The sequence below is a fragment of the Pelodiscus sinensis genome, chromosome 2 (assembly GCF_049634645.1).
Source record: "Pelodiscus sinensis isolate JC-2024 chromosome 2, ASM4963464v1, whole genome shotgun sequence".
Classification (NCBI taxonomy): Eukaryota; Metazoa; Chordata; order Testudines; family Trionychidae; genus Pelodiscus; species Pelodiscus sinensis.
Window position 1 is genome coordinate 120,264,129 of NC_134712.1, and position 23,813 is coordinate 120,287,941.

At 43.4% G+C, this 23,813-nt stretch overlaps 1 protein-coding gene across 3 annotated transcripts in view; it reads right to left on the reverse strand.

Moving 5' to 3' along the window:
* CDH6 (cadherin 6) overlaps positions 1-23,813 on the reverse strand; it is a 139,370-nt gene that overhangs the window by 58,468 nt on the left and 57,089 nt on the right. For all 3 annotated transcript variants that reach the window (XM_075921411.1, XM_075921412.1, XM_075921413.1), the window contains one exon: positions 19,726-20,089. In XM_075921411.1, the coding sequence (XP_075777526.1) occupies positions 19,726-19,956 (231 nt within the window). In that variant the 5' untranslated portion in view covers positions 19,957-20,089. The remainder of the gene's footprint in view (positions 1-19,725; positions 20,090-23,813) is intronic.

Sequence of the window (23,813 nt, forward strand, 5' to 3'; positions counted from 1 at the left end):
AGATGCTGGAATGTACTTCCAGTAACTGACAAGTACTAGAAGGATGGGAATGCCACTGTAGTTCCACAGCCAAGTGCCAGAATGTCATTGTGGAGTGTTCCAGCATGATGACATGGATCATTACTAAAGCAGACTAATGCCCCCAGGGAGTATTTTTTTGACAACACGGTAACTAGCTAGGAGATTTTCCTAAAGTCAGTGCTCAAGGCATCAGAGGTAAAATGTGTGCTCAGTTACAAAGAAAGAAATGAATACACATGCACATCTGGGGCATGTTGTACTCTAATGGGAAGAAATCTCAGAGAGGTAACCATGTTAGTCTGTAACTTTAAAAACACATCCTCAAATGAGCTTTTTGCCCACGAAAACTCATAATACTATGTATATATTTTCTCTAAGGTGTTACAGAACTGCTCCTTGTTTCTAATGGGATTATTTTTCCGAGACCCAAGTGACAGTTAATTGCCTATCTCCCAAAGACTTTTCATAGGAATTCAAAGGGTGCCAACCCATCATTTCTGCCTTAGAAAAATCTGTCCCTTAAATCCACAGGTACTGCTTCAATGCACATTGTTCATACTCCTCAAGAATGCCTAACTTTTGTATTACATTTTTCCAAGTCAGAGCACAAATAGTCATCGTTATTGACATCTTTATATAACTCAAAGGCAATCATATGGGTTGACATACACAAGAAGAAATATCTAACTGCATGGTCATATTTATATTTAATCTCTCTAGGTATTTTAGTGTGTGCCTGTGTGTCTGTTTGCTGAAGAACTCCTCCTAAACAGTAAAAGTTAGGACCACCAAACTTGATATACAGCTTCCTCTTATCATAACTTAAAGCAAGGTCAGGGTTTGGTTGTAACAGGAAAATGGGAAGTGCCTAGAACAGGACTGTTTTCTATAATATGGAAAGGGAGGAAACAGAGAAGGGGGAAGCTATACTGCAAAGTGACCTCTGTGGGCAGTGAGCATGGGGGATAGCTGAACTGTAGAGTGACCACTGGGGCTAGGTGAGGACAGGGCTTTCAGCATTGCCAGCCACTGGAGTGGGTAAGTGGCCCCCCTATCCCAAACAGTATTGGATGGAGGGAGAACCCTTATCCACTGGTCCCACCCTTGCAGCCCCCCTCCCCGGGAGCACCCCCATGGCTGGGCAACACAGCCTGGCCCTCATCCAGGAGATGCCTCCTCCTGACAGGCAGGGTATCGTAGCCAGGCCTCTCCCAGAAAAGATGCCTCCCACCAAAAGGAGAAGATTGGTGGGTGCATACATTTAGCTCACTTGACAAAGTATAAACAGGATCTGCAGCACAGCCTTGGACCAGCTGTTGGATGGGGCCAGCTCCTGGAACCCTGCCCCCACCCAAAAGCAGGCCCAAGGTGGAGGGAGGGAAGGCCACTGGAGGCAGGGACCAACCTCCAGAGTTTTGCCTCTCCCACAGCAGTTTCAAGTTGGGGGAGAGCCGCTGGAGACCAGGGCTGCTCCCTGGAGCCCTGCTTCCCCCTGGACCAACTTCAGGGGCGGAGAGGCCCTTGGAGACTGGGACTGGCCCCCAGAGCCTCCCCAGACAGACTGGAGCCTGGGGGGCATCTGGAAGCCAGGACTGGCCTGCAAAGCCCCAGCTCTCCACACTGTAGTTGAAGGGGGAGGGACTGGAGACCACTGCCAGAACCACAGATCCCTGCCTCCCCGCAAACAAGCTGGAGGCTGGCACCAGCCCCTGCAGCTCCAGCACCTTGAGATAAGCTACTGGTTGGAGAGAGAGAAGCTCTGGCCTCCCGGGAGAAGTCACTACTGGAGAAGCCCCACCTCACCACCACAGGCAGCCCCAGTAAGCTAACCCCGGCTGCTCAGACCCCTGCCCATAACCCCTGTCTTAAGTTCTGTACCTCCCAACCCCCTCCCGACTCCTACATCTCTATGCCCTCCCACAAAACCCCAACACCTAACCCTGTGCCCTCTATTCCTGCCTTCACTCCAGCATCTTCCATCCCCTGACCTGAGCCCCAATCCTCACAGGTCTTGCCTTGACTCCTGTACCCCCACTCCCTGCCCTGCATCCCATAATTTAAATAAAGCATGTACAATTTCCTTTTCATTAAAAAAACATTACCATAGTTGAGGACCCGAGCAATGCCAGGTACATCTACCAGTGAAATATTCCATTGTTTTCTCCATTAGAAGCTCCACTAGATAAAAGACACAGGTAGTATATTCCTGAATTTTTAAAATCCCAAAGAAGCCAAAATACACTGACCAGAATAAAACGTGTACCAAAGCATGCTACTTGGTGGATTTGATCGAAAGTTTACTCAAGTAAGTAGAATGTCTCCCACTGCCCTCATTGGGTTCTATGTCTGGCCCTATGTTATCCAAGCTGTCCCTGAAGATAGGAAGTAGTAGTAGGAAACTGTTTCATTAAGAAATGAGTGTCTTTCTTTAGTCACAGAGTCTGCAAACGATTATCCACACGACTAATTAATAAACGTATTCAGAATCTAGCACTAATTCTAATTAAATGTAAGTGGCAAAACAATTTGTGCTGTAGCCTCAGGCCTGGTCTATGCTAAGCTGTCTTATGTCTTCCTAATTATGTCAGTGTCTATAGTACTGCTTTGTTCCTGCCAATATAAATGTCCTAAATGCACCAATATAATAATTCCCCTTCATGAGAGATGCAGGGCTTGTGTTGCTGTGATTAGGGTGATGCAGTGTGTAGACACTGTGTGTATGTCTAGACTGCATCCCTCTGTTAGCAGAGGGATGCAGATTAGGCAGGTCTACATTGCAAGTAAGGCAGGGATTTAAATATCCCGTGCCTAATTTGCATAAAAATGGCCACCACGTTTTGCCGACTCAGCACTTTGTCAGCAAAAAGCGGAAGTCTAGAAGGGGATCTGTTGAGAAAGAAAGCTTTTTTTTGACAGATCCTTTACGCCTCCAGCAAGGAGGTTTACAGGATTTGTCAAAAAAGGCTTTCTTTCTCGATAGATCCTCCTCTAGATTGCTGCTTTTTGCTGACAAAGTGCTGAGTCAACAAAACACAGCGGCCATTTTTATGCAAATTAGGCCCGGGATATTTAAATCCCTGCCTTACTTGCAATGTCGACCTGACTAATCTGCATCCCTCTGCTGACAGAGGGATGCAGTATAGACGTGGGGGCTGTCTCTAGACTGGCCAGTTTTTCCGGAAAATCAGCTACTTTTCCGGAAAAACTTGCCAGCTGTCTACACTGGCCGCTTGAATTTCCGCAAAAGCACTGACTTCCTACTGTAAGAAATCAGTGCTTTTTGCAGAAATACTATGCTGCTCCCGTTGGGGCAAAAGTCCCTTTTGCGCAAAACTTTTGCGCAAAAGTGCCAGTGTAGACACTTGAGATTTGTTTTATGCAAAAAATCCTCAATCAGAAAAATGGCGATCGGGGCTTTTTTGCAGAAAAGAGCATCTAGATTGGCACGGACGCTTTTCCGCAAAAAGTGCTTTTGCGGAAAAGCGTCCGTGCCAATCTAGACGCTCTGTTCTAAAAATGCTTTTGACGGAAAAATTTCCGTTAAAAGCATTTCCGTAAAATCATGCCAATCTAGACGTAGCCACTCTGTGTTACTTACATCAGCTATTGGCTACCATTCTTGTCAATTTCATAGTTCTGTGCAGGAGCCCCAAAATTGACAAGTAAGGCTGGTAGTCTTTTTGCTGAGAACCACACATCCAGCTCACGGCTCAAGCTGTCACTCCAGGGTGGTTGGAGGGTTCAGCTAGAGACTGGCTTTCCCCTGCTTCCCAGATCCCAGCTGGGCTGCTGCCTGGTATCCATGCTGGTAACCCATATGCTCCCCAGGATTCCCAGCTCCCCTCTAGGGCTATGTCTACACTCGCAGCTTCTTGAGCGAGAAATATGCAAATGAGGATAAGCATGGAATATTGCCGAGCCTCATTTGCATGCCTAATGAGCCACAATTTTTACAGAAGAGGCTCTTGCGCCAGAAGGAGCTGTCTACACTGCCCCTTCTTGCTCAAAAAAAAACCCTCTTGCACAATGCCGTTACGCCAATTATTTTCAGGAATAACGGCACTGTGCAAGAGGGTTTTTCTTGGCCAAGAAGGGGCAGTGTAGACAGCTCCTTCTGGTGCAAGAGCCTCTTTTGCAAAGATGGTGGCTCATTAGGTATGCAAATGAGGCTCCGCGATATTCCATGCTTAGCCTCATTTGCATATTTCTCACTCAAGTAGACGCGAGCGTAGATGCAGCCTAAGAGCCTGACAGCCACCCTACAGAGAGCTCCTCACCCAAGCCAGGTATGCTGCTGTGCTCTCAGCAGGGAGCTGTATGCAGAGCTGAATGCCTGGGCTCTCAGCTCCTCACATTACCCCTCTGAAGTCACTGGAAGTGCTCCTGGTAAGAGTGTGCACCACCAGCAGAAAGAAGGTGGTGTGGACATGAAAAAGCACAGTAATTACTGCGGTGGCTGTATGCTAACCTAACAGGTCCATTTAAGTTAGAAATGCAGACATACCCTTACATCAACGGGAGCAAGGCTGTAGTGGAGACATAATTAGGTCAATATAAGACCACTTATGTCGAACTAACTCTGTAGTTAGAAGGCCTTAGGCTGTTCTGCTGTCTCAACAGACGTACCTGTGAATCTTTTCAGTGCTTATCAGATGTCAAAATTGCTCTTTGAATCATTCAATTGAAGTAACTTTTTCTTGATTTATGTAATTCCAAAATAATGTTAGGTTTGCTAGTGAATTCCCCATCCTCTGAAAGCCCCAACAGTCAGTCAAAAATGGGAAAACATAGTACCTTAGTTTTAAATACAATTGCATCAATAATGATCTTACTTCTCCATGGAGTATCATGGCTTCAGGGGTTAGATGAAATATATATTCATTAAGAACTTCTGTCCTCCTGGGGAGATCCACTTATAAAGCTGAACTATAAATAAAAAGCAATCCCTTGGTCTAAAAAAATCCAGAAATGTTTTTACTGGAAGATGGTTGAATAAAACATTATGCTTCTTCAGCAGGTAACAGCCTCTTACTACTCTCTGATGGATGGGCTTGAAAGCAAATTTTCAATCTTTGCTTACTGTCAAAGGTGACCCCTTGATAGTCTGAATGCTTGATGCTGGCAATCATGTCCGGCTGCATGTGTGTGTATTTTATGTAATATATAAACACAGAGATTGAGCCAAAAAAGTGAGAAAGCACAATTAGGGAGCTTGAAAGTACACTGCACCCGGAGCTCGAAATAAACTACGTAATTTGAGCTATGCAAATTGTGTAACTTATTTCAAGCTAGTCTATTTCAAAATTTGGCATTGTTCAAAATAAATTATTATTCCAAAATGTCCGCATGGAATGAGGTTTACAGGGACAGCAGAATAGCGAGCCTTTTATATTTCAAAATAACAGGTACGCTCCTAAGACGCAGAATAGCTATTTCAGGATACCCGAGATATCCTGAAATAGCTCTTCAGTGTAGACATAGCCTTAGATTCAAATCCAAACATTTCCAGTGTTGTAAAAGAGAGGGAGTGTTCAGATTGCCAGTTCTGGTTCACTTCCGTTTCTAATGTGTCTGTTTACATGAACACACCTTAAACCAGACTTACATTAAAAGCTGGGGAAGAAGAGTCTGGTAGAGGAAATCCCTGCAAGGGTTCTCTTGGGAAAAGTCCACCATGACATCATATTCCACAATGTGGACCCCTGCCTTCAAAGGCCTTGTATTTCCACTTAAGCTCTGGTCCCTAAAATTCCCCTGCCCAGGCAAGTGTCTCAATTACAGCTGTGTTAACAATGGTCCCCCTAGCCAAAGCTGCCCTTTCTTACAATCTCCTACCTCCCAAATATTCCCAAATTACATTAGAGTGCAGAATGAGTGATATTTGGTCCTAGCCTACTGACAGCTTAGGAGCCAATATTTCATGAATTAGGAACTTTTTCCAACCTTCTCAGTGGGACCACAGCATTTGGGTTGTGCAGTATCCAGTACTGGATTTCATTATGTTATTTTGTACAATACATTTTTGGAGGTGCATAATGCTTATGATCTATACTGTTTCTCTCGCTCTGATGTCTCTGTTTGAACAATAGAAAACCAAGCACCAATAGAGCACCCTAACTCATTTTTAATAAACTAATCTGAAAAATATTTTCCAGAAGCAGTATAGTAAATGATGGCATGAAGTGATTAAAAGGTCTTACCAGCGCTCACTTGGCCTGTATCTCTCACTAAGGTACATGAGTAATGCAGCCAGGCACAAACTCATGCTAACAAAAAATTGTACTGCAGCCAACACCACCTTGTATTTACCAGAGTTCCTCTAAAGGGCTCTGGTGGATTGACTTCCAAGGGGTGTCAGCTAGGAGGAAATAAGGCATAGGGCCAAAGGTTCCAGATATTTTGTCCTCCCCCTCTATTTCTGGAACTTCATCTTTTATTACTAATACAGCTGCTGCATTTCTATTCTATCCACACACAAAGGATATTACAAGTTATTTTGCTTGACATCCTTTTGCCCTCCAGCATAAATAGATAAAATGGACCAAGCAGGGAGGCCATCCCAAAAGAGACCCTGGGCAGATCATGTGAACATGAGTGAGTGCATGGCTAATGACATCAGTCAAATAGCCTCTTCCTTCCAACAGGCATCTTCTGGTGAATGACAAAACCTCAGGTCCAGTGAAGGGAGAGAGTGGGGCTCACATCCTACAGGGTTGAGTATCAGATAGACAGAAATCATTCTCATGTGCAGTAACCAATCCAGCAAGACTTCTGTACCATGCTCTGAGTCATACTCCTCAGTAAGACGCAGTGAAAAGCTTTGATCCCTATGGGTATGTCTACACTACCACCCTAGTTCGAACTAGGGTGGTAATGTAGGCAACCGGAGTTGCAAATGAAGCCCGGGATTTGAATTTCCTGGGCTTCATTTGCATCTCGCTGGGCGCCGCCATTTTTAAATGTCCACTAGTGCGGACTCCGTGCCGCGCGGCTACACGTGGCACGGACTAGGTAGTTCGGACTAGGCTTCCTAGTCTGAACTACTGTTACTCCTCGTTTCACGAGTAACAGTAGTTCGGAATAGGAAGCCTAGTCCGAACTACCTAGTCCGTGCCGCGTGTAGCCGTGCGGCACGGAGTCCGCACTAGCGGACATTTAAAAGTGGTGGCACCCGGCGAGATGCAAATGAAGCCCGGGAAATTCAAATCCCGGGCTTCGTTTGCAACTCCGGTTGCCTACATTACCACCCTAGTTCGAACTAGGGTGGTAGTGTAGACATACCCTATGTTTCACCAGTAAGTCTGGGTGTGGAAGGGGTGTGGCTATCTTTTAGATATAAACAGTGAAACCCAAAGCAGAGTAAATGCTGGTTCCACCAAGCACTGTTCCTCCTCCTATGACTTACATTTTTACCCTCAGCCCCCACAAGCACTTTATTCCTTCACAACCTTTTGTTGTTCTTGTTTCTCAAGCAAGCAAACAAAAAACAAAATAAAACAAAAATCCAGGGGGACTAGTGCTCCCTTTGCCACTATTCTGAGGGGGATTCATTTTCCTTCATCTGCCATCTCAGAGTCTCCCTAGAAATACAAGTTCTGTTGAACACTGAAACATGTTCAGTGCATGCTGAGGTTTCTGTTTCATCGCACGAAAACAAAGAGGAGTCAGCAAGTTGCTGTCAGCATTAGTACAATGAGATTGACAGCAGCGAGTCACATTACAACACATTTTTTCAAGTTTATGTTTTGAAATGTTATGCTGAATGGCCATGGTTCTCAAACTATTCTTGCCCCCATGTCAACCATGGTCCCCAAAGGAGAAAACCAGAAACCACAAAAGTAAAGGCGGTAGCTGGAAATACTGGGTTATTTTTGAACAAAGTTTCCCTAAGCCTCATGGTGAAATATTTCAGGAGAATACATTACAGCCATTAACAGTCTAAGGGCTGCCATGTTAGCATGTATCCACATAAACAATGAGTCCAGTGACACCTTTGGGGATGTCCATATAGCTGGGCTAAAGTTGAATTGAGCTAAGCAATTTGAACTACGTTAATTGCGTAGCTTAAGTCGAAGTAGCTTAACTCAGCTTTTGGCACTGTCCACACAGCAGGAAGTTGAAGGAAGAATGCCCTTCCTTTGACTTCCCTTACTCCTCATGAAATAAAGGTTACCATGAGTCAGAGTAAGAAGTGTTCCAACTTGACATTATTTTGAAATAAAGGCTTGTTGTGTAGATGCGCACTATGTTAGTTCAGAATAATGTCAGTTACTCCAAAATAACGCTGCTGTGTAACAATTTGGGCTAATAATTTGGGCATAAGCTTTCATGAGCAAAAATATGCATCTGACAATGTAGGCCTATGAAAGCTTATGTCTAAATAAACGTGGGTATGTCTACACTACCCCACTAGTTCGAACTAGCAGGGTAATGTAGGCATACTGCACTTGCAAATGAAGCCCGGGATTTGAATTTCCCGGGCTTCATTTGCATAAGCGGGGAGCCGCCATTTTTAAAACCCTACTGGTTCGAACCCCGTGCAGCGCGGCTACACGGGGCTCGAACTAGGTAGTTTGGACTAGGTGTACCGGTAGTTCAGAATAGGAAGCCTAGTCCAAACTACCTAGTTCGAGCCCCATGTAGCTGCGCTGCACGGGGTTCGAACCAGCGGGGTTTTAAAAATGGCGGCTCCCCGCTTATGCAAATGAAGCCCGGGAAATTCAAATCCCGGGCTTCATTTGCAAGTGCGGTATGCCTACATTACCCTGCTAGTTCGAACTAGTGGGGTAGTGTAGACATACCCTGTGTTAGTCTTTACGGAGCCACAGGCCTCCTCATTGTTTCAGCCATTAACAATGGAATAACAGTTGCCAATGGAGGGAATTTGAAACCTGAAATCAGGGACTCTTTACAAATTAGTAACTTTCATTTATTGCATTTATTACATTATGACTAATTTATTATTTGTATTTGTGGTAGTCAGCAGGATCCCTAATCAGGATGCAAGACACTAGTGTGCTTGGTGGTATACAAACAGAACAAAAAGATGGCTCCTGCCCCTAAGAGATTACCTAAGACTTTGATGTCATGCCGGGTTTTTTTTTCTTTTGTTTTGCAGCATGTGATGTTGAGTATGGTCTTTGTGGCTGGAAGTGTAGAGGAGAGGCAGTACCTTATGACTAGCTAGCTCAATGCAAAACACCAACAAGAGGGAGGCAGAAATGTACCGCCGTTAGGGTACTAACCTAGGATTTAGGAACCACCAGTTTTATTCTCTGTTCTGCCACAAACCTTCTATGTGATTTTGGGCAAGTCACCATAAGGTGAACAGTACTTAATGTGTGCCAGGTCTGAGCCCCGGCACCTTTAGGCTTGGCAATTTATAGCCTTGGTGCCTCTGTGAAAGCTTGCTGCACCAGTTATTAGTGTAAAAAATTGATCAAGCCCCAGCACCTCTGTCACCACTATATATTTAAGAGATTTGTGTATCTGTTTGTTTGTGAATCCATCTGCCTGTGTGTCTGTCTGTGAGGCCATTTATTCAAGAACTCATCCTAAGTAAAGGCTGCACAGGAAGGGACAGGGCCTCAAGAGGAAGAGTGGGGCCAGGATACTTCCCTGTTTCCCTACCCACAGACCGGGGCACCTTTGCCCCACCCTCCCAAGGTTCCCCCTGGGCACCCATGCCCCTGGCGGTGGGAGGAAACTTTGCATGCTCCTCCTTCTGTCACCAGGCCAATCAGGGCTTGGAGGTAGGGAAGCACGCTAAGTCTCCTCCTGCCCTTGCAGGAGTGCACACTGTGCTCTGGCCTGCAGAGGCCCTTTTGCCCGCCCCTGTACTCAGTGGTCAGAGTTAGGCCCACCAAATTTGGTATGCACCTATGCCTTCTCCTAACTTAAGGAAAGGTCAGGAGAGTGGCCAGCAGAACTGGGGCTCTGCCATCTTGCCTGCTACCAGACCCCCTCCCCAGCATCCATCCTCATCCCAGCCCTCACTCTCTCAGCCCCCCATATCTCCAGACTCACTCCCCCTCTCCCCATATCCCCAAGGCCCTGCCCTGATTCCTGCACCACCCACACCACCAACACCTTGCCCTAAAAGACCCATGCAACACTGGGTTAGTCTTCTAGTTACAAAATAAGCTCTCAGGGTGAGATTCACAAAGGTGCTTAAGCCTCCTATACAAAATGATGGGAATTAGACTGTTAAATATCCTTGTGGATTCCAGCCTAGTCTCTTTCTGCTTCAATTCCCCATCAGGGTCCTTATATAACTAGGGTCTTGAGAAGAAAAGAACAGAGAGGATGCGACATTACAGTAACGGCGCCACCTAAGTACCTAAAATAAATACTCAGAGATACTCTGCACAACACCAGTAGCCTGGGAACTACACTTTGTACATCTTGCTATATATGATTCATGGCAACACTATAGCACTTTTGCAGGGCCTAGGAGATTTTTTTAAGAAGTTTTGAGTAGGATGTGGCTGTACATGTGAGTAATGTAATGAGTGGCTCATTAGCATGGGGCAGGTGGAAATAATTTAGTTCAAAAGATAAAAAGCAAGGAACTAAGTCAATAATGGCACTAGGCCACATATTTAACAGAGAAAATATTAAACCACTCTCAGATCTGTTTGCTAAGCTTTTCTAGGTTGAGAAGGCTGTTGAGGAGAATAGGGAAGTGGTGTTGCAAAATGCTTTTTGGAGTTGGAGGAGCTATGGTTTGTTTAATATGGTGTGTGTGGGGGGGGAAGGGGGCTAATAATGTGCCGAAATTGCTTTTACACGATGATGTAATGCACCCAGAGTCTAGGATGGCTGCAGTACACAAATTGATGTAGATCAATAAGAAGCTAGATCTGATATAAGTGAACGAGTTTCATTTCCTGTCCTGTCATTTTCTGAACCACATTTCCACCTGCTCCACTCTTTGTCTCTTTATTCACTTTCTCAGCACAACTGGGACAGTTTGGAATTTGCAAACTGTTTCTAGATTCTCTGCCTGAGCCTCTGTCCTCTCAAGTGCCCCTTATTTCACAAGTTATCTCCTTTCCACAGGAGCTGATGATGCAGAGAGTTTCTTTCGATACTAGTAAATCTTTGAAAGAGGAATATGCGTCAAAGGTGCATACGTGCGAATGTGTGCAGTTCAATGTGGGAATGAAGGGCAGTTGGGAAAGTCAAATAGAACATAAAATATGAATGATGGATGTGATGAATAAAGGGAGAGCAAAAGTGTCCCTGGCATTTGTTCTATCTCTGCCCAGCCTGTTGTAGCAAAACACAGGCACGTTCGCCAGAATAAATGCCTCAGTGGTGAAGAACTTCTAATTTCTAATCCTGGCTCTGCTGCTCATTTGCTCCATGATTGTAGGCAAAGCAGTTAAACCTCTGTGTGAATCTGTTTCTCTTTCAGAAAAGAGATTGATGGCAACACGTACTTCACAAGGGTGCCATCATTTAACAGGCGTTTGTATGCTGCACTGCATGCACATAAAACCCGATGTGCAAGATCTCCACCAGAGACAAGGATTAGAGTGGTGTAGAGAGGCCTTAAAACCCCTATAGTCAGACAAGGGAGGATTCCCTCAGGCACTGAGATATTCGGCCATAAGGCTGCATTACGAGGATCCCCCCCTTCATCCTCCCTTTTAAGCCCTGACATAGGTAAGTAAGTGTGCAGGGTGCTAATGGTAGGAGGGGTGTTCATAGGCAAAGCTGCAGCACTAGGAGATTCCAGGGAACTCTGTCACCCCTAAGGCAGCCTCGAGGAGGCTACCGTGATATAGACGGGCTCCCAGTGCTACTCACCTTCCATTGGAGACCTTTCCACCTCTCAGAACAGCTCCCTAAGCTTAGGTTGTGAGTTCTGTGCTTCACCTCCTTAAGCCCTTCATGAATGCTCACAGTAATCTTTTTCACTTTTTAAAATATGGCTTAAATGCTATCTGCAATGTGGTTTGGATACATCAGTTGTTAAAATTTTTGCCTTTCCTTCCAGTTCAGCAAGTAAGTCTTGAGTTTATGGAACTGGATGCTTATTATACTCCAATCAGGGGTTAATGCTGACTGCTTCTAAGCCCTGGAAAATCTTACATTGCCACCATTTTTGGAGACACAAAGTTGGAACAGCACTTTTTTTTTTGGTGTGTGTGAGTGAAATTCCTTAGAACATAAGAATGACCACACTAGATAAGACCAACAGTCCATCTAGCCCAGTATCCTGTCTGCCAACAGTGGCCAATACCAGATGCCCCAGAGGGAGGAACACAACAGGTAATCCCCTCTCCTGTCACCCATCCTTGCATCTAATCTGCTTTTAGTGTATTACTGCAAAACAAAAGGGTAAGGTACATGTCTTCAGGGGAACATGCTATTCCAATTGTCTCTGAAAGAGACAGCCAAAGATGAACTCATTATAGTATCTCTCTTTCCTAGCAGTACTTTCTATTATAGCCAAAGAGGTAGAAATTGAGCCTAAACAAAATGATTCTTGTTTTGGCCAAAGTTATGCTATACTCTTTCTGCATTGTCAAACCACAGTGCAGAGGAGAGTCTTTAACTTTATTTTTCTAGAAAAACAGAGATGTCAGTAGAAGATGATTTTTTATGATGGGCTGTATGGATAGCAACATCCACTAGCTTACAGGCAAACATGATGCTTGAATTAGAGGAACATCAGTAAGACACAGCACTGATGAAAAGCAAGGCTAGGAGTACTTTTGAGTGCCAGACTGTGACAAGGCAATTCCACCACTGTCCTCCATGTTATCAAAAAATCAACAAATGCTGGGAGCTATTATGTGGTGGATAAATCAGATTTAAGATTTGTTCAGACCTTTCTTCAGTCAAAAAAGAGGAATCCAATTCCCTTATTAGACAATAACTTGCAAAGATAAGCTTTGCCAGATCTACTTTTATCCTGTAAATGAATGGACATATGTTGCAGATATTTTTTGATGGCCATCAGGTAGCCCAAGATACTGTTTTGTTAAAGGCATAAATAATGTGTACTTTGAATGACACAGTATCTATATATTATCTCATTCTCATCCTGTAGTTTAATCTTAAAAAAATGTATATGTCCTTGACTGCACGCACATTCCAAGTTCCCTCTGGGTTTTAAAGAAACATTTCCCCCTAACCCTGTTTAATTTCATTAAGGAGGTACCTGTACATTCAGTTTCCTTTGTAAACATAACTCAAAGTTATGCTGATTTATGCTTTAGGCAATAAAGTGGCACTGGGCACATCTGTATTTTATGCTCACATACTCCTTTTATTTTATTTTGGGACTGAGCCCCTGAGAAATGTTGTATTACTTGAACTAGAAGAAAGGACATCTTCAGGTCAAAGTGTCATCCTACCCATCAATCACCTTCCAGCAAATAGCCACAGCTTGCAAGTTAATCAGCAGTGCAATGAATAATTCCAGCCCCAAACTTTTTAAAAAGTGCCTTCTGTGATTATATCTGGGACTAACCTATAGTGGAATACACGGGAATGAAAGGTGGAAGTGAAGTAACTAGATAATAAGAGCTGTTGTAGCCAGAAAGGAACCCCCCTTGTAACATCCATTTTTGCTTGCCTGGAGCATGCAGGGCACACAGAGCAGAAGGCCCAGGCTGTGTGACCGTGAATGGTTGTAAACAGAGATATGCCGATTGCTGACCAAGAGGCTGCCAAGGAGTGTCCTTGACTTAACCCATATTGATACGAACACACAGCCGTCCGCAGGGGGAGGAATCTCTCGCCCAGTAAAAAAAGTCTAGTACTCACAATTTAGTTATCTCTCTTGCAAGTGTAAATTAACTTGAAACTTGCTTGTAAGAACTGGTGCCACAAAACGGACCAGTACAATTTGGCATCTTAGATAAGAAAGAGGATACGGGCCCCCAGGGGTATAAAGAAGGGTCCAGCAGCATATTTACTCTGAGTGTCAATTTACCATCTATCTGCTGGTCGGGTTAGGTGTTTGATCTCCCGAGGTTCCAAGGGGACGCCCACCTCGTATTAGTCTTTCCTAGGAATTGAGAGACCGACCCTGGCCTGACACGCTGGAGTCGAGAGGCACAGAAGGGGGTAAAAATTGTACCTGGATGTGGTCCTTTGTTTAAGTATATATATACATAGTGTTAGAGTATATATATATATACACATAGTGTTCTATTTTCTATCTTTACCTTTTTCCTGTAACCACTTTTTAAGATCTATATATATATATATTTGCTAGCATTTAAGAAATAGAGCAATAGCCATTGTAACCATATGATTTATAAGTTCCTTTAATAAACCTGTAACTGTTTAAGCTTTGACCTGACTCCTTCAGTTGCTGTAATAGAACCAAGCACAATTTAAAAGAACTTCAGCCGGTCATAAAGGGACAGTTATAGGAAGAGCTTGGCGTTTGGATCTGTGTCACTCCCAGGTGACAGGGTCCGCTGGGGCACCTTTCAGCCTTTCCTGGGCTGCCCGCTGCGAAGGAACCCTGTGTTCTAGCAGCTAAAATCTTAGGTGTAATAAGCTCTTCCTACAAACCGGGGCGTCTGTTGGTCTGCTGGCCACCCTCTGTGACGGGACCCCGGTCCTAGCAGTAAAGACATGGACGTTAAACTCTCGGGGCTCCTTTCAGCCTTCTGGCTGCCCACTGCTACGAGACTTCGTGTCTTAGCAGTTAAAGACTTAGGACACACACACACACACACACACACACACACACACACACACACACACACACACACAACCGTTTCACGAGGAGTAACGGTAGTTTGGACTAGGAAGTCTAGTCCGAACTACCTAGTCCATGCAGCGTGTAGCCGCGCGGCACGGAGTCCGCAATAGCGGACATTTAAAAATGGCGGCGCCCGGCTTTATGCAAATGAAGCCTGGGAAATTCAAATCCCGGGCTTCATTTGAAACTCCGGTTGCCTACATTACCACCCTAGTTCGAACTAGGGTGGTAGTGTAGACATACCCTGAGTGCTTTTATTTCCATATCTGTAAAATGAGGATAAATTAGCAGTGCCAAACTGATAGAGGAGCTGTATTAATGTTTCCAAAAAACTTGGAAACTCATGGAAAAAATATTAGTGGGTGCTTAATACGCACTGGCAGCCAGCTACCTCCAGCTCCCCAGCACCTCCCACCACATGGCAGCCCTACTGATCAACTCCCGCCCTTCTCTCCAAGGGCCACACACCCACAGCAATCAGCTGTTTCACAGAGTGGAGAAAGTGGGAGGAGTGGGGGACAGGGTGTGCTCAGAGGAAAGGAAGGAAAGATGCTGGCGGGATGAGAAGGGGTGAGGTGGGGGCAGGATCTGGGGCAGAATTCAAGGTTTGCAGGAAAGGATCTGGTAAGAGCAGGGCCTGGGGAGAGTGGGTGGAGCACTGTCAGGCTCAGAGGAAGCTGTCACCTAATCTTTCAGACAAGTGAACAGCCAGATTATCACAAGAGCTCAGCATCCACCATCAGGGGCAGTGTTGAAAAGTGTTTAACTTCCACCTCCTCACCAAAATTTGCCCCTGATTCTGGATGTTGAGTTCTTGTCAAAATCTGGACCCAAAGCAACCTATAATATCCTTACTGCTCCCTGATTTCTATCTTCTCCCTCTCTCACATGTAGACTTTTATCTTAATCTCAATGTTGATGTAAAAGAGAATCCATTCCTGACTCATTAAAGTCAGTGGCAACGTTTTCAGGGCAGGATTTCACCCTATGTATTTTTGATTTGTAGAATATGTACAGCATGGTTAGAGGCTGTGCATGCTTCCTACCATCCCTCTCATATGTCTTAACATGTTCTTGGAAGGATTGCTTTGGTGTTCCTTTCCCAAAGCACCCATGGCCAGCTAGTAGCTAGAGGTAAATAAAGGTCTTCCAGTTTCCCTTGACCTTCCTCCCACTAGGCCAGATGGACCCACCTGGAGTAGAGTAGCTGGGGCTATGTCTAGATTGTAGGTTTCTTTCAGAAGAAGCTTTCCCAGAAGAGATCTTCCAGAAAAACTTCTTCCGAAAGAGAGCATCTATACAGCAAAAGCGCATCAAAAAAGCAATCTGCTTTTTCGAAAGATAGCATTCACACTTAATGGATCTATCTTGCATTTCAGCTGTGATTACTATGGATGGAGAGTGGCCACCAGGGCACCTGTGTTTTTTTCTCTTTCCTCTTCTTTTGAAAGAACTCCTTCTTTCCCATCCATACATGCCTTTTTCCAAAAGCTCTTTCAGAAAAAGGCTTCTTCCTGGTAGAATGAGGATTACCAATGTCGGAAAAAAACTCTCTGTTCTTTTGATTTTTTTTTAAAGAACATGATTGCAGTGTGGACATAACTCTGCTGTGTAGAATCAGCTCTGACATTTGGGGTCTGGATGTATTATTACTTCAGTTGCTGCAATATTATTGGTGATTGGGTTTCCCTTCATCTCGCCCATCTCTCACCCTTAGACTTTTAGCTATGCGGCCTCAGTCTCAATATGCTTTTCCCTTTCTAACTCCTTTTTCATAGAATCATAGGGCTGGGCCCTCTCCAATACAACCACATCCTTTCTATAGTGAGGGAACCCAGAACTGGACAAAATACTCCAGGGCTGTGTCTAGAATGGCATGATTTTCCAGAAATGCTTTTAACGGAAAAGTTTTCTGTTAAAAGCATTTTCGGAACAGAGCGTCTAGATTGGCACAGATGCTTTTTCGCAAAAGCACTTTTTGTGGAAAAGCATCTGTGCCAATCTAGACGCGCTTTTCCGCAAAAAAGCCCTGGTCGCCATTTTCGTGATCGGGGCTTTTTTGCGGTTAACAAATCTGAGCTGTCTACACAGGCCCTTTTCCACAAAAGGACTTTTGCCCGAAGGGGAGCAGCATAGTATTTTCGCAAGAACACTGACAATCTTACATGAGATCGTCAGTGCTTTTGCGGAAATTCAAGCGGCCAGTGTAGACAGCTGGCAAGTTTTTCTGAAAAAGCGGCTGATTTTCCGGAAAAAACTGGCCAGTCTAGACACAGCCCAGATGTGGCCTCACCAGAGCTGAATAAAGGGGAATAATCACTTCTCTATATCTGCTGGCAATGCTCCTCCTAATGCACCCTAATATTCCATTCACCTTCCTGGCTACAAGGACACACTGTTGACTTATATCCAACTTCTCATCCACTGTAATCTCCAGGTCCTTTTCTGCTGAACTGCTACTTAGCCAGTCGGTACCCAGCCTGTAACAATGCTTGGGATTCTTCTGTTCCAAGTGCAGGACTCTACACTTGTCCTTGTTGAACATCCTCAATTTTTTTTTATGTTTTCTCTCTGTTTTTCTTCTACTTCAAAACTCCTTTCTTGTCTCCCACCACAATCCAAAGTAATCTGATCTTTGCCCACAAAACCACTCTGCTCCTATAATGATGATCTTGTAGCATGTAGCGATAAATGAAGGGGCAGAAGTGTGGAATGACAGCTTTTTATTCAGGTGTTTGAATTAGATAGATGATAAACATAAAGAGCTCTTCAAACAGTTTTAGTAAAACTAGCTTTTCCTTTCAGTTAAATCAGATGTAATGTGCAAGATGTCTGTGATGTCAAAGCTCAATCGGTTCCACAGCCATCAGTGGTCTCCCAGGAAAACAGAATAGAAAGAATTGAATTTTAAACCTAAAATACAAGCCAATTCTTCCCATGTACACCTTGTGCTGTTGTTGACTTTATACAGCATAAAGAAGCAAACATTTTTTTAAATCTATTTTTTACCTTTTACAGATCATTGGTTAAGGCTTCCACTCTTTGAGATAAAACATATTAAATAAAAGTAAGCTGGTTAATCTTCATTAGTCCACACTGGTCAAAATTATCTGTTCAGTAAAACTGCATGGTTACTTTGTAGCCATTCAGCTATTTCTTTTCTTTATCCTTACTCAAACACACAACTATGTCTGATAACAAATGGCTGCTCTTTCATGCCTCTTGGCTAATTGTTCAAAGACAAGGGCGTGAGCAGCTCTGGCACTCCAAAGATGTGTGAAAGGCCACTTCTGAACAGCCCAGGGACACAGAATCAATGACATTTATATATCATGTGTCATCTCCATGCTTTGCCACAGTAAGTATAACAAAGTGCAAATCACAGACATAAGAGTAACTCTAAAAATAACATTCTGGCCCTCCACATTTATTCTCTCTCAGTGAGTTCACATCAGACTTGCTTGTTTTATAGGTCCATAGAGGGTTTTTTCCTACAATGTTATGGCTCTATCAAAAAAAAAAAAAAAAACCAACCTTACTATTTACTTTGCATTTTCATTCTTTTCCCCTTTCTCATCATTAGTCTTTTCATTTTTGGTTCTCTCTATGAGTATCTTCTCCTTCTCTACTTTTTGCTCCCCATTTCTTCATTTCTAACTTCCCTCTCATTCTCCCTCTTAAGTCTTTCTTCCTCCAAGCTGCTGCCTCATCCTCCTTTTTTCCTTGCTGTCCGCTCTCCTAGCTTCTTCTTATCATAGAATCAAAGAATCATAAGGTTGGAAGAGACCTCAAGAGGTCATCAAGTCCAACCCTCTGCCAAAAAGCAGGACCAATCCCAACTATATCATCCCACAGGGGCAGATGACCATTTTGCGGGGCCCCGGGAAGCATAATTCCGCGGGGCCCCCCCTTTGCCACGGCGCATGCGCAGTGACACCATACGCATTCGCAGCGGCGCCACGGCGCATGTGCAGGGCTTTCTGAAGCACGGGGCCCGGGGCGGCCGCCCCATTCGCCCTGCCCTTTATCCGCCCGTCATCCCAGACAGGGCTTTGTCAAGCCAGGACTTATTTATCCTCTCTCTCTTTCTCTCTCCCCCTCCTCCAACCTCTCTCTATTTAGCTCACTCCTTCTGGGGAGGAGCTCTCTAGTCTCAGTGAAAGGTGTAGCTGTGACTCTACAACACAAGGGGAGCAGCATAGTCAAGAAGAAGAGGCTAGCTATTGCCATTCTTTGATCACACAAAATGTCCGAAGTGTTTGTCACTTACTAACGTGCCAAGCTTGGCATGGCAAATGTTCTTCCAGTAGTGCCCTTCATACTGCATGTGCCACAGCATTGAGATTTCAGTGGACCCCCCAAACATCATAAGAAAATGGCAGTGGCAGAGAAGATGAAGTGAAGAATGAGCATTGAAATATGGTAGCTACTTTTTGACAAATGGAAAGAACTCTTGTCAAAATAAGGGCACGTCAAGTGTATAGTGTACGCTAATTTTAGCCTCTTTATAATCTTGACACAGGTGTTGACTTACTTCATGGAGATCACACACACATTCATTATGCATTTAGTTAAAATACCATGGACCACATACTCATTTGGTATATTCTAGTATGACTCCATTAAAGTCAATGGAGAGATGGGTTACATCAGCTGAGAATCTAGCCCAGAATTTCCTAAGGTATATAAGTCTGCATTCCTCATTTCAAGGCAAAAAAGTTTTAGAACAAATAAATGGGAATAGCTGTGGGCCTCAATTGTGAGACTGGTGGATTTTCTTTTCTCTCTGTTGTTTTTAATGTAGCTCAGCTTCATGTTGCATTTGCCTCACCTGAACTGTTCGTCATAACAAAGTGACCATATAAGAAGCAGCACTTGAAATATACAGTACATCAGTCCTGCCCAATCATTACAACTGGCATCCAAAAGACTTCAAAATCAGAACATAACTGTGTTGAAAAAACTCCTACCTTTCCAACATACTGATAGTCAGAGCCCGTGTATTCCTCCAAGAGAAAGAACTGATTCCACATCCAGCTCCTTTTGGAACGAATAAGTTCCTTCTTGTTATTTCCAGACAGTTCCAAAATCTTTTCCTTTTCCAGAAAACCCCTAGTCCTTTTGGATAAAGGAGTTGAAAAACTTTGATGAGGCTGACCAACCCATAGCAGCAGCCAGAAGCAATGGTAAGTTATCATCATGACAGCACAAACACGTCTCTGTGTCTCTATGCAGTGATTTCTTTCTTGGCCTCAAAGCAATCTACTTTACTGCACTGAATCCAGATTCATTCCTTCTTCCTTCTTTAATGTTCTCTGCAGTCTCAAGGGGTCTCTGGAAGGAAAAATGACAACATATCAAGCATTTGCAGAAGTACTTAAGATTCAGAGCTGCAGTAAATAAGCCAAAAGGGTAGATCAGTAATTGTAATTGCTGAAAAGCTCTAAGTTGCTTTCAGTTCTAAAATACTGCAAGTGGTCCTTCAGATAAACTGACTATAATATCTGAGCTGAGTATGAGGAAGCAGTTCTGCTACTTATTTTCTCTCTCTCTTCCGTTACTTAAAAATACTAGTTTGGGTTACTATCTTGATGAGCTGAAGTGAGTTATTTCACTGTCTATTTCATGTCTGGATATCAGGATCCAACTGAGTTTGGTGGTCTCAGTCAGATCACACTTCATGTGAGAGATTGTGGTCACATCACAAAACACACTACTGGGAAGAGTACAGAAACCATAAAGATGGAAGTGTCTGAAGAACATGACTGGACAGAATCACTATATCAGAGGTGAAATCTTGTTCACATTCCAGTTGATGAGAGTTTTGCCATCAACTTCACTTGTGCCACGATTTCACCCCAGGGTACCAGTCCAGGTGAAAGGGTTAGTGAAATAATTGGATAAATTGGTACAGTTGTTAGGCTCTCCCAAGTACTAGAAATGTGTGAAACTCTTTTGCTTTTCAGAGTGATGGCTGAATATTTTGATTTACCTATTTTACTGCCTAAGCTTAATTTTGAATTTTAGGTACAAATTAGTGCTAGTTAAATATCTGTATTTATATCTAGCTATACATATGAATAAAAGCATGGAGATAGTTCATTATGATTTGTGAGGTATTAGTAGCCATTATTTGGTACTATCTTTGTTAAAATGATCAAAAACCCTAAAAATTGCATGAATTTCAGAATGAATAATTTTGTGTCCTTCAAAAATGGGTTCCAGTTTTTAAATGTGTCTGTTATTTCCTAGGTTTAAGTTTCAGACATTCAATCCAGGAGCAGAAATGATATCATGTGACTTAGGCGACCAACCATGCAACATGAATAATGAACATTGACCATTTAGGAATACTGAATACAAATGAGAAAGACATGAATTTCCTACAAAATGTTTTTAGTTTGTCCAGTTCTAGCTCAAACAAATCCAGAACAAACCTTGGATGAAACAGCTGAATTTCACCTATTTTTGAAAATGAACTGCAAGAACTTATTTTGTTCAGTCGCAATATAAATCACAAATCATTCTGAGTTTGTTTAAAATTCAGTGTGGCATTCCCAAAATGTTTGCACAGGAAGATTTTTATGATGACATTGTATCAAAATCCCAGAGCAGAAGAGAATATAGTTTTTGGGTTTTGTTGTAAATATTTCACCAATTTCTGGTCAGGTAATAATATCTATCAAGAGTCCCATTCTGCCCTGAATTGAAATCTCTTTGCTTCCAAACATGTACGCAGGGCAGAATTTGATCCTTGAGATTCAGTTACTGTGTTGGGTGGAAAACCATACACTGTGTCTTATGTTAGCCACTCTTTTCATTCTGTCACTGTTCATGAAATAACCTCAAATCTCTTAACATTTCTTTGTGACTAAACCATTTTCTATATAAAAATACCATTTAACTCTTTTAGAGGCATACCTAGTAATGGAATAATACTGTTTAAATTAATGCCCTTTTACAACTCTGCAAGATACAATACAATAAACAGTTAACCTATAAAAAGTCTATGTTGGGCTAAAACATTTTTAACAGGAGAAATGAAAAGGGCATGTTTAATACTGAGATGCCGTGTCTAGTTCCCTCTTGACGCATAGGGGATTTTTGCACTTAGCTCTTACTAACATTCATTAGAGAAATAAGAACACTATAGCCTTGCTGTCCTTTGGGAGTTGTGTCAGCTGGGGCTGAATTTACTCCATCAATTGCAGATGTAGCAATCAGAGAATAAGTCCACTGAACATATATCACCTCTCTACAATTGCAAAGAAAGATGTCTGACTGACTGGAGGAATGGATAGCGAGAAATAAATAATCCTGTGTCTTTTGTAATGTGTAAGACATTTGAATGAATAATAGTAAGTGCAATATTTATATAAGTGCTGCGGCAGTTAGCTAGGCAGACAGACAGACTGAAACTGGTATACTTTATACCTTCTTCCAGTCCGCACCATTTTTATGTTACACCCCTTTAAACGCCCTCTAGACTCAGTATAGACATATCTACTCTGCAGCTGAAGGTGTGATTGCAGCTCAAGTAGCTTTAATCTACCTAGAAGGGCTAAAAATAGCAGGGAAGATATGGCAGCTTGTGCTTCAGTGCATACTAAGAATGCAAGTAAGATTCTAAGTGGGCCTATACAGCCCATGCTTACCCTTTGGCCTCTCATAGTGTCACTCCTGTTTTTAGCTGCATGGGTTAGATTGCAGCTGGTGTAGCTATGCCTACTTGAGCTATAATCACCTCTTCAGTTGCAGCACAGATATACCCTAAGACTCCTCCTGCTCACCGCTGTTCCAAGGTACACGCCTTCTCATGCACAACCTCAGTGTTTGGTCCCTTCAAATGGGTCAGTTCTCCAGTGTGGTAAGAAGTAGACTATTCCATCTCCCACAGTACTTGCAATTCTCATTTCCTGTTCAGGAGTCTTCCTGACAGCAAGCTTTAGAGTGTGACTGCAAATTCTACAGGTGAGTTAATTAATACCCTGGCTGTGTGCAGCCCTGGCAAGCGGCCATTCGACAGCATGCTTGTCATGATATTTGCTTTGAGTGCAGATGTGAAATGACTGATAAGTTAGTTCTGGCTGTGTGCACATGGGTCCCCTTATGGGGGAGGAAAGGTCTGAGGTATGGCACACAGCATATGAGTAAACCTATTATTTACCCATTAGTGCAGTCTGGATGTGCCATTGGGGCACAGGATAGTGGAAATCATCATTGTGTCAGGCATCCCCATCACTCTTTTCATTACCCCTGTGGACAAATCCTGCAGACGGGCATTATCTCTGTGCTCCTGTACATAACATTTCCTCAGCAGTGCTGGCAAGAGCAGAACAACATGGACAGGGCTCGCACCAGTCATTTAAAGGAACAGTCCTCCGTCAATTGCCAGGAAACAATTATTCCTGCGGGGGAGTTTTCTGCACTTGAAGCCAGTTATATTTCACAACTGTAGTGTCATGGGAGAGATTTTAGAGCAGCTCTTGCTGAAATATAGCTTGTGGGGATGATATCACAGCTGTGAAATATACCCTTTTATTTTTCCCTGCTGAGATGTGCCAGAAATGATGCAGTAAGGGTAGGATCCTGAAAGGATCTATGTAGCTATCAATACTTTGTAAATCTTAGCCCCCAATGACTTTTGCATTGGTGGTAACTTCTGAGCAGTATCTTTACAGTCAGGTCTCAAATGTGGAATATATGTAAAAATCTTAAATCTAAGACCTTTCTGCCCTAGAGATGCTGTATTTTCAGACTTGTACCATCCAGTGCTCTCTGAGGGCATGTCTACACTAGGAAATGATTTTGAAATAGTAACTACCGAAATAACTATTTTTGAAATAGCGTCGTCACGCTACAAGGCACCATCGAAATAGCGCAGAATTATTTTGAAATAGCACATCCACACCGATTACAGCCGGCATCACATTTAAAGCCCCTGGAAGCACTCTGGGGAGGACACCAGGAGAACAGTCATTTCCTGCAATTGTTGGCTGAGGCTAGCTAAGACTTGTACTTGAAAGGGCTTGTCTCCACAACCACATCTCACAAGTCA